A 12,164-nucleotide genomic window follows, 5' to 3' on the forward strand; every position below is an offset into this window, starting at 1 on the left:
CCATTTTGAGGGAGAGTTAGAGAGAGAACGAGAACGAAAGAAGTAAGTTGAAGGAGAGAAATATGTGCCCTGGTTTTCATCTGTGGAGGTAAGCCTTTTGTTTTCTTTTTTTTTTTTGGTGATTTCAGTATTTTCTTCTAACTTCTTCCCTTCATCTGTTAATTCTTGGTGGTGTTTCTTTTTTTTTTTTTCCTTTGAGAAAGTTGACAATTGTTGTTGGCTTCTTAGTTGGTTCATCTTTTTTGTTGGTGCTTGTTAAATATGGATCATTTTTATTCCATGCATTTCAGGCTTTAGGGTCTCATACTCTCATTTACTTTTATACAGTCGACAACTGTTTAAGTCTTTCAGATCTTCATTTTTATACAGTCTACAACTGTTAGTCTTTCAGATCTTTCTCAAGTTATGCATTACAATTTTAGAGTATCATCAAGTTTAGATTCTTTTAGACGCACTGTATATGTAGTTGTTCTTTTCATTTTTTTTTGTTAATTTTTTCCTTTACAAAAAGTAAAAAAGTTTGTCAATTTCAATGTTCAATACCAAGACTCATGGACGTGACCTGAGCCGAGTAACTCGGGCCAAGTCAAAGTCTCTCGAACCGAGTCAGGCAGGGTCCTGATCAAGCCAAAACATTATAAAGAATATAAAAAAGCACTAAAAATAGGAAAAATTATATGAAAAGTAAAATTAAACAAAGCAAATCTAAAAGTAGTGAAAAAGTAGATTTTGAAAAGTCAATTTCTGATGGGGGATTTTAGTAATAATATAAAAAAGCAAAAAAATGTAAAAATAAGTATCCATGGACAGAGCACTTTCTATTCTTTGCTAAAATGATACAAAATATAAAAAATATATTTCCACTACATTTTTTTTTTGGATTTTTTATAAATTTTCTTTTTGTTTTCTTTTTTTCAATCCCTTGGTTGACCACCCAACTCGAGGATACTCGGGCTCGCAAGAGCGGCGGGGGAATCGGAGTTGGCTCGCCCGAATAATCAATCATTAGTTAATTTGTTCGAACCATAGGTAACCATGTAAAAAGATTATAGAATGGATTGTCTGGTTCTTTCAAGTTTGTTTCTCTCTCTGGCCTTCTGATTAGGCCATCACGTTTCACTTCCTTGAATAGAAGAATTCCCCAATTTTACAAATGAAGTTCAGGTGCTATAGCGTTTTTTTGTTTTTTTTTATCAGTAAAATTCAAAAGAAAATTTCGATTCCTTTATTTATTTATTTTTATATGGGCAATACTTACTCTCTCGTGCTCTTTAAACTTTGAAATATCAATGTGAAGTTTAAACAAGGAATAAAAGTTGTACAAATCTTTTTCAAAATAAAAAACAAATATCCGCATCTAAAGTCTCAGATTAATTGGGTTTAGTTAAATTGTAATGCCCAAATCCAGGGTAATTTGGGTCTTTAATGTTCTAAAATTTAAATCCTATTTTATTTTTCTAAAATTTAAATCCTATTTTAATTTTTTAACTCTTCCTATTATATTGTCTTTAGAACCTTCTATCATCTTTAGAACTTAAAGACAACGGCTTATAAATTAGGAGATCCACTCTTTCATTTTCAGTCGGACCTGACCATTTTGAGGGAGAGTTAGAGCGAGAGAAATCTGACTAGATCGAGAGAGTTAGAGAGAGAAGCACGTGTGCCTTGGTTTTTCTCGGTTCTCTCTAGGTAAGCTTTACGTTCTTTATTCTTCTCCTCACCTGTTAATCATTGGCTTCTTGCTTTTTTTTTCTTTTTTTTTTGAAAAAGTTGACAATAATTCGTGGCTTCTCATTTAATTCATGTTTTTGTTGGTGCATGTTAAATTTGGATGATTTTCAAGAGAGAAATTGTATGAAATTTCAAGTTTTATATAGAGAATTATCTCATAATTTTTAGAGCGAGAAGCTATCTCAAAACTTTTAGAGAACGAAACTATATCAAACTTCAACTTTTAGATAGAGGTTTCTCAAAAATTTCAAATACAGAAACAATCTGAAAATAATTGAATTATTTATAGAGAAAATAATCTTTAGAGAGAAAAATTATTAAAAAAATTTAGAGAGAGAACTAAATCAAATTTTAAGTCCTATAGGGAAACTATTTCGACAATTTTAAACATAGGAACCATCTCAAAATTTTTCGGGAGAGAAACTATCTTAATTTTTTAATTTTTAAAAATAAAAATATCTCAAATTTCATAATTTATACATGAGGGTATTTAGTCTTATAAAAACTGCCTTCCTACTTGAGGGTGGTAGCAAATATAAATGATAATCTATAAATATATAACTATCTATACTATTATATCGCAACTTGTTCAAGGCGTTAATAGTCCTTGCCACATTTTCTTTATCTGAACCTCTAACTCTATACCAATTGTTTTTCGCTTTTAGGGCCTTAACGCATGGAGATCTATTATTTATTTATTTATTTGAGATTTTTTCCTGAAGAGATATTTATTTATTTGTTAGAGATTTTGAATATCGGTAGCGTCCCGTCCTCCTTAAAGCCCATCTTTAAAGGCGCAGCTTTAAATTTGATAACCGGTCATAAGGTATTTTAAATGATTAATTTTTTTATAAATAAAAATATTACCATTTATATTTAAATATTCTTTAAAATTAGGAAATTGAGTTGTCAATAACTTTAATCATGAAAATTTCATCGTAAATTTCATTCTTTCTTTATATTTCAAAGCCTATTAAAAATAACAGTAAAATGAGTCAAGAATGATACAAAATTCAGAAATTTAATTTTAGAAATTAGTTATAAAATATTTTTAAAGCATAAAATTTGTACTTTCAGATTTAAAATTCTAAAAACTCATATTAAACAAAGGAATTTGGTTTCCTTTTTTTGAGGTAAAGGAAAAATTAATTATTAAGATTATTTAAAAATGTAATAAGTATTACACTCTAATTTTTATTATTTATTTTATATTTTTGCTCATTTTAATTTTTAAATAATATTTTGTAATTATTTTTCAAATTTTGGAGTTGCAAATCGAGTCCAAGTGGACTCGGCTGAGTAACTCGGCTCTGCCCACAAGTTCAGTCGGGGGCCCGAGTCAAGTTTTAGAACAAGGATCATAATTGGTTAAGGTGTATTACTTTGGGTTAATTTCCTCTTGGCTCCCAACCATCTGATATTAAACAACTATTGTTCCCAGACACAGAGATTATTTATATGGTTATGGGAGTTCTGAACCCATATAAAAGTTCTGCATTTAAAAGGTTGTTAGCCTGTATCAGTGCCAGAAGTTCACCAAGGTGAAGGGACCCAGCCCTTGGACGAAGTCAGTTATTCGGTTGAGAACTCGACTGAGTAGCCAAAATGTCTTAGAAAAATTAAAAAATTATATAGAAATAAAATAGTATTTTGGATTAAAATAAAAATAAAAGTAACATGAAAAAGTCCAAATATATTTCTAAACGGGATGAAAAATGGATTAAAAACCAGATTTATAGTTAGGAACATTTTAAAAAAAATCTTAAAAATGATAATGTAAAACTGGGAGTTATGGCAAAAAAAAAACACTCACCAATATGTGCCAAAAACATCCAAATCATATACAAATAATCTATACAACACTATAGAACACACTCATACTTCGTACAATTTTTAGATTTTTAAATTTTTTTATGTACACGCAACTTGAGATAACTCAACCTTGCGTTAATTTTTTGTTTTAATTTTAGGGGGTGGGGGATTTCGTCCCGCACTTAAATGTGGATGTCTCGAGGGCATTTCATGGTGCTTTTGGGCTTGTGATGCAATCCACAATGCATAAAAATTAGGAAAAGTATAGAATGAGACCATTTACTTTTAGTACAAGATGGTGACAATTAATATTAATCATTGGATGTGAAATTGGGTGGTTACCTTTATTCCATTCACTAAACTCAAACATCAGAAGAATTTTTCTCGAATTTTATGAAACACATAAGCTATCAAATTTCACATCGAATGGTTATAAATAATTGTGACTACCTTGTACCAAAGTTAAATGGTCTCATTATATATAATCCCTAAACAATATTGCATGACATGGTTTGTACTGCAAAAGGGATTAAACCAAAAATTGTCAAAAAAAAAAAAGTATGTTTTGACCATAACTTTCAAATTGTATTTTAGAATTAAGTGATTCTTGGATCCTCTAAAGTCTTAGGATGCCTCCTACCTTAAAATCAAATTTTTATAGAATTTTGATATTTATATAGGATTTTTCCATGAGTTTCCTAAAATTGTTTATGTAGATTTCATAAATTTACATCAAAAGAAAAATTGGGTTCTTATTTTTTGGTAGAAAATATTTAGGCGCCCTCTCTCACTTTGAAGTATTAACATAAGGAAAATGATTCTACGTTACCCCAACAACATATAAGTATGCGACCCCACTTCTTAGCCGTTCGATCAAATTGAACGGTTATGACTATTAATACCATAACGTCACATCAAACACTATTTTATTTTTTATTTTTTTTCACAACATTTTTTGATAAAATTTTAGGCGTCCCATCAGAACATTAAGTCGAACCTAGAAAAAATATAAAAAAAATTTATGTTAAAATAAATGACTAAAATACCCCTACAATTTTCAGGTGTATTTTGGTAATTTTTCATCACAAAAAATATTTTGTTAATATTTTTATCATGTGTGCCCCTTGTTAGATCTATGGATCCCCCAAATCCTACTTCAAATTATATATAAAATAAAAATAAAAAATAAAAAATTATGAGCTTTTGACGGTTAAGTACTAGCTTGTGATATTGTGACTCAAGCCATCACAACCATCTATTCAGATCTGATGGCTGAGACCATGCCAACATGTAGCATATATGTGGGTGATGTCCCATAGAAGGCCCTCCCTTAATATAAACTTATGAAAAACCGAATAACAACTGTGCAAATTTTATCCAAGAAGAAAAGATTGCATCCTAAAGCCTTAATCGATTGGGTACACCCTAAATCTTAGATTTATTGGGTCTTTAGTTTTCTTTCACGATAAAGCTTTTGTCCAAATCATATCTAAATCAAGAAGAGATAATTGCATCTTAAATTTTTGGATCAATACGGTCTAGTTAAACTAAACCCTACATCTGATTGGGTCTTTAATTTTCGTGCATGATAAACCCTAATAAACTCTTTAGAACTTAAAACAACCGCTGATAAATTAAGACATATTACCCTTTTGATTTCCTTTCACCTGAGCATTTTGAGGGAGAGTTAGAGAGAGAAAGAGAAAGAAAGAAAGTAAGTTGAAGGAGAGAAATATGCGCTCTGGTTTTCATCAATGGAGGTAAGCCTTTTGTTTTTGTTTTGTTTTTTTTTTGTTTTTTTTTCCGGTGATTTCAGTATTTTCTTCTTACTTCTCCCCTTCATGTCTTAATCCTTGGTGGATTTTATTTTTTTTCTGCGACTAAGTTGACAATAGTTCTTGGCTTCTTATTCGGTTCATCTTTTTTGTTGGTGCTTGTTAAATATGGATGATTTTTATTCAATGTATTTCATTCTATAGGGTCTCATACTCTCATTTGCTTTTATGCAGTCTACAACCTTTTCTGTTAGTCTTTCAGATGTTTCTCAAGTTATGCATCAGAAGTTTAAAGTAACAACAAGTTTAGATTCTTATTTTATTGGTTTTTATTTTAGATAATGAAATTGAGAGCATTGTATTTGTAGTTTTTCTTTTCATTCTTTTGTTAATTTTTCATTAGTGAGTCTATTAATTTTTCACTTAACAAAATGTAAAAGGGTTTGTCAATTTCAATGTTCAAAACCAAGACTCAAGGACGGGACTTGACCCATGCCCGAGCCGAAAAACTCGGACCGAGTCAAAGTTACTCGAACCGAGTCGGGCCGCATCCTGCTAATCTTTGGCTTCGTGTTTGTTTTTTTTTCATGAAAAAGTTGACAATAATTCTTGGCTTCTCATTTAATCCATGTTTTTATTGGTGGGCATCAAGAAAATCAAGATTTTGTACAAGATTAGTTATATCCTAATAGATATTGGAATCAATAAAATCAAGATTTTATATGTTTCTTATCGTAATGAACTATACGATGTCATGTGTCTTTGTTGAGAATGTGTTAATTTTAGTTTTATTTTGTGCTGCTTCTTTTATTTTATTTTTATATTTTTCCTTAATTTCTAATGGAAAAAAAAAAAAGCAAAAAGATATTTTATGAATTTTGATATTCATAAAAGATTATTCCATGAATTTCAAAAGAGAAAAATTTAAGTAGATTTTAAAGTTTTCATTAGCCTATATATTTCCAATCAAAAGAAATTTCGATTCCTTTTTTTTTTTTTTCTAAAATATGGGCAATACTTTCTCTCTCGCTCTTTGAACTTTGAAGTATCAATATGAACTTTAAACAAAGAATAAAAGTTGTGCAAATCTTTCTCAAAATAAAAATTAAATATCCGTGTTTAAAGTCCCAGATTAATTGGGTTTAGTTAAATTGTAACGGCCAAATCTGGGGTTAATAGTATCAATATGAACTTTAAACAAAGAATAAAAGTAGTGCAAATCTTTCTCAAAATAAAAAACAAATATCCATGTTTAAAGTCCCAGATTAATTGGGTTTAGTTAAGTTGTAACGGCCAAATCCGAGGTTATTTGGGTATTTAATTTTCTAAAAATTTAAATCCTATTTTAATTTTTTAACTCTTCCTATTATATTATCTTTAGAACCATCCATCATCTTTAGAACTTATCAAGACAATGGCTTATAAATTTTGAGAACCACTCTTTCATTTTCAGTCGGACCATTTTGAGGGAGAGTTAGTGAGAGAAAGAGAAAGAAATTTGACTAGTTAGAGAGAGAGAGAAAGAGAGAAACACGTGTGCCTTGGTTTTTCTCAGTTCTCTGGTAATCTTTATGTTCTTTATTCTTCACTTCACCTGTTAATCAATCGTTGGTTTTTTGTTTTTTTTTCTTTTTTTTTTGTGAAAAAGTTGACAATAATTCATGGCTTCTCATTTAATTCATCTTTTTGTTGGTGCATGTTAAATATAGATGATTTTTAAGAGAGAAATTGTATGAAATTTCAAGTTTTAGATGGAGAATTATCTCATAGTTTTTAAAGAGAGAAGCTATCTCAAAATTTTCAAAGAAAAAAACTATCTCAAATTTCAAATTTTAGATAGAGATTTTTAAAAAATTTCAGATAGAGAAACAATCTAAAAATTGAATTTGTTATAGAGAAAAGAATCTTTAGCGAGAGAAATTATTAAAAAAATTTAGAGAGAGATCTAAATCAAATTTTAAGTCCTACGTAGAATATTTCAGACATAGAAACCATCTCAAAATTTGTAGAGATAGAAACTATCTAAATTTTTTAATTTTTAAAATTAAAAAATATGTCAAATTTCAAAATTTATATATAAGGGTATTTAGTCTTATAAAAACTGCCTTCCTACCGGTGGGTGGTAGACTCTTGGTAGATTGTAGTGGCTGTGGAGCCCACTTTCAATCAATCAAGAGTTTTGCCACCTCTCATATTTTTCCCTCTATTTCTCGATTGACAGTCTTCAAAACTTGTGGAAGAAAAGCTTTTGGGAGAAAAGATGGTGTTCAATGGAGGGTCCTTTCAACCGAGTAAGCCGATCGAGGAGGTTGGAGCAGCCTTTCCCGATGATTTACCGAATACATGGCTGAAAATAGCCGAAATAGTGTGTGGAAAAAGTGAGATAGATGTTTATATGCAGGCTCTTCTAAAAGATTTAAAAGAAATAGATTCCGGCAAAGTGGAGCTTCCCGATTCATCCTATTCGATAGAAAGTTTGCTTGAAAACATTTCCAATGATTTAGGTGTAACATCATTTGGGTTGAAACCAGTTCCGGCCAGGTGTAAAACAAAGAAGAAAAGAAGATCTTTTTGGACTGAAGCAGAGCACAGGTAAGTTTTTGTCATTCCCCTTTCGCTGTCTTTGTTATTCGTTTTTCTCTCTCTTTCTTTCAGTAGGTTTATCTCGTTAAATTGTGTATCCTAAAAACTGTTTGGTCTTGATTTTTTAAGGTTCTAAACCCTCATAACACAGGAATCCTTTTGACCCAAATATTCAAAATATAATTTGCTAGACTCTTCAAGAAAAAAATACCCGACCAGAATCTTGAATTCTATGGACTTCGTTCCCTCTCCTACTTCATTCCCGTAAAGAATTCTGTGGCCTTAAACCCGTAAACCTTTGGATTCAAAACCCTGCACTATGCAACTTCCTTCAGTTATTCCAATTAAATTTATTTTTTGGTACTTTCTTTCATTTCTCTTTTTCTTAGGTTTGTACACGGCTTGTTTTGATGGGATTTATATGCATTTTTTTTAACGGTCACTCATTGCCATTTCCTCCAAGCAACCCTTTTGTGTTTTTGACTTTTTTTATTTTTTTTGGCTAAGGATTGAATGTTATATTATTACTTCACTAGGAATATTTTGATTTAGGGATAATTGGATGAGGGGTATTTTGCTTATAAGCTTTTATGTACTTTATTCTGCTGACTTTTCAAAATAGTAAAAACCCACCATGAAAGAGATCTGAAAATTTAAATCTATAAAAAGATATTGTGAATCATAGACGCACATTTTACTAGTTTACTTGAAGGTTTCTAGTTTTTTTTGTTTTTTCCTCTTTCTAATCTATTTTTCTAGGTATTTTTGTCAATTTTTTAATTTAGTATATACCGGTTTGATTGGTGAACTGGTCTTCTTTAATCAATCCAATTAGACCAATGTCATCGTCAGTTCAGTCATTTGTCCGGTCCTAATAACTCTTGTTAAAAAACTCATCTCGGCCAAGTTACTCAGCCTTTGGCTGAGTTGCGTAATTCGGTTGAGTCTGAGTTGACTAGGCCAAGTCACGTAAAAAAAAAAAAAAAAAGTAATTTTTAAAAATAGTTAAAAGCAATTTCAAGAGGCACTCATGCCACCATTGAAACTAGAAAAAACTAGAATAATTATTTTTGCAAATGAAATGACATCTTTTTTGACACTATTCGAAGATGTATCTTACTTTGATTGTTTAGAGTCTTAGCCTTATATAAACCGCATTCACTTACTTTTGATACATGAAGGATACAATTATCATTGATAGTTAGATTTAAAATTGGGTAGTTGATGATGTGTCATTTTATATATATATATATATAGACAAAATTCAAAACAAAATTTTTCCAATGTTTTGATACACTTTCATTTATCGGATTTCACATCCAATGGCCAAAAATGATTGTGACCTCTTTGTACAAAAAATAAATGAATTCATAGCACACAATCCCTTTATTTTTTTCCCCTCTTGTATTCACTTTTGTAACTTATTTTTCTGACAGGCTATTTCTAATTGGCCTGCAAAAATATGGCAAGGGGAATTGGAATAGCATCTCCAGGTTCGTTGTCAAGACCCGAACCTCAGTTCAGATAGCGAGCCATGCTCAAAAATATTTTATACGACACAAGGCATTGGCAGAGAAGAATGAGAAGAAGCGTGTAAGCATCTACGACATGAGTGTGGATGATCTTGATACACAAGCTGCTGAAGTATTGAGCTTAACTGAGTCAGAGTCAGTCTCTGATAAGGTACATGAGATCTCAGGACAACAAGTGGGGCCTACACAAAGCTATGGGCCCAACCACTCCCCTATGGGATGTCAACTCCCAATGCAAGAGGCACCATTGAACTATATGCCTTTAACCCAATTTCGTCCGGAGCTAGAACTATGCCCACATGTCAAAGAAGACTTCATGGCCATAACATGGGAGGGCCAATTTAGATATTAAGTTACAAGAATGGCTTACGGGCATTTTTGGTAGAATTAACTCATAATTTTTTATTTTCCTTTTTTGAATTGTTTAGCAGTAGGAATCCAATAATAATGACAATCTCAACTGTCAATTGATCAGGCTCAAAGCCTCAATTTTTATTTATATTAAGAGTTGAGCTCCAGAGGATTTACAAATGTATATCAAGTATGTTATGTTGTATAAGGGATATTTAAGTTTGTAGGACGTTATTTATCCAAGAAAAACAATCTGCATAGTTGCTTCTAATCTTCATAATGTGCAGCATTTGATATAAGTTTTTTTTCCCTGTGTCATGATATTATCGATATTAGTTCAAGTATTTCAATGTGTGCAAGCTCACCCCACGCAAATTCCATCAGACGTAAGGCATCATGAATTGCATTTAAAGGTTGCTAGCGAGTATAAGTGCTCGAACATCGCCTCGCTGAGGGAACCCAACCCCTTTTCTCGGTTGAAAACTGAACCAAGTCTTGTATATACCCAAAAATTCCTAAAAAAAATTACAAAAATATATCAAAATAAAATAATATTTAAAAATAAAATAAAATTAAAAGTTTCCTGAAAAAGTCCAAATATGTTTCAAAAGGTAATGAAAAATGGACTAAAAAACTGTTTTATAGTATTACTATAAACTTATGAAAAACCAAATAAAAATTGAGCAAATCCTATCCAAATCAAGAAGAAAAGATTGCATCCTAAAGCCTCTGATCGATTGGGTAACCCTAAATTCTAGATTGATTGGTTCTTTAATTTTCTTTCACGATAAAGCTTTTGTCCAAATCTTATCTTAATCAAGAAGAAAAAATTGCATCCTAAAATCCTGGATCAATAGAGTCTAGTTAATCTCAACCCTAAATCCTATCATGATTGGGTCTTTTAATTTTCTTTCATGATAAACCCAAATAAATTCTTTAGAACTTAAAGACAAAAATTAAGACATAGTGCCCTTTCACCTGAGCATTTTGAGGGAGAGTTAGAGAGAGAAAGAGAAAGGAAGAAGTAAGTTGAGGGAGAGAAAGACGTGCCCTGGTTTTCATTAGGTAAGCCTTTTGTTGTTGTTGTTATTATATATATATATATATATATATATATATATATATATATATTATCACAATCTTTATTTTCTCACTTCTCCGTTTTACCTGCTAATCTTTTGTGGCCTTTTTTTTTTTAGTTTTTTTTCTTGAGAAAGTTGACAGTAGTTCTTTGATTCTAATCACTTCATTTTTTTATTTGGTGCTTGTTAAATATGGATGATTTTTATTCAATGTATTTCATACTTTGGGGCTCATACTCTCATTTTCTTTTATGGTGTCTACAACCCTCTCTTAGTCTTTTAGATCTTTCTCAAGTTATGCATCAGAAGTTTATATTAGGATATGGATATCTCGGGTTCACATTGATATACATCATTATGGATGTTTATATATATATATATATATCTTTATAAGATTAGGTATCTAGAAAATAGAGACCAAGTTACGTGGTCATCAAGTTATCATACCATATTTATCTCCTCTAATTGTGTGATTGTCTTCTATATATAGTTGTACTTATTGATGTAAACATGCATAAAAAGTTGTGAATATATAGCAGGTTAGGGCTTTGGATCCGTGGACGTAAGGCTTCGGCCAGAACCACGTAAAATGTTGTGTTTTCTCTTCTTCTCTCTCCATTCTAAGCTTCCATGAATTCTAACATGGTATCAGAGATTCTCCATTTTATGCTCCGATGAATATCTTATTCTCTCTCCATTCTCCATTCTATACTCCCACGAATTCTAACATGGTTACTTCTTCTCTCTTCATTCTTCTTCTCTCTCCATTCTCCATTCTCCATTCTATGCTCCTACTAATTTTAACATAGTCTCTTCTTCTCTCTCCATTCTCCATTCTATGCTCCCACGAATTCTAACATGGTATCAGAGATTCTCCATTGTATGCTTCCATAAATCTCCTTCTCTCTCCATTATCCATTCTATGCTCCCACGAATTCTAACATGGTCTCTTCTTCTCTCTCCATTTTCCATTCTATGCTCCCACGGATTCTAGCATGGTATTAGAGATTCTCCATTCTATGCTCCCACGAATTCTAACATGGTATCAGAGATTCTCTATTCTATGCTCCCACAAATTCTAACATGGTATCAGATATTCTCCATTTTATGCTCCCACGATTCTCTTCTTCTATCTTTATTCTCCATTCTCCATTCTCCATTCTCTATTCTATATTCTCCATTCTATGTTCTGATGAATTCTAACATGGTATCAGAGATTCTCCATTCCATACTCCCACGATTTCTAACAAGGTATCAGAGTCTTTCCTTCTTTGAAAGCAGACGCCCGATCCCCCTGT

At 31.3% G+C, this 12,164-nt stretch overlaps 1 protein-coding gene across 2 annotated transcripts; it reads left to right on the plus strand.

Moving 5' to 3' along the window:
* LOC148779602 (transcription factor MYBS2-like) lies at window positions 1–9,805 on the plus strand. Of its 2 annotated transcripts, none has more exons than XM_088854669.1 (2): window positions 1–88; window positions 9,338–9,805. In XM_088854669.1, exons 1-2 carry the CDS (start codon window positions 63–65, stop codon window positions 9,783–9,785), a joined length of 474 nt encoding a protein of 157 aa, XP_088710795.1. In that variant the 5' UTR covers window positions 1–62; the 3' UTR covers window positions 9,786–9,805. The 2 variants fall into 2 exon arrangements, 1 of the variants encoding a protein (XP_088710795.1); XR_016046608.1 differs by lacking the exon at window positions 9,338–9,805 and adding an exon at window positions 7,540–9,061 and having other exon boundaries at window positions 4–88.
* Window positions 9,806–12,164: the final 2,359 nt, after the last annotated feature.

This window comes from Amborella trichopoda, chromosome 12 (assembly GCF_054954075.1).
Source record: "Amborella trichopoda isolate Santa Cruz 75 chromosome 12, AtrichopodaSantaCruz75HAP2 v2.0, whole genome shotgun sequence".
NCBI lineage: Eukaryota > Viridiplantae > Streptophyta > Magnoliopsida > Amborellales > Amborellaceae > Amborella > Amborella trichopoda.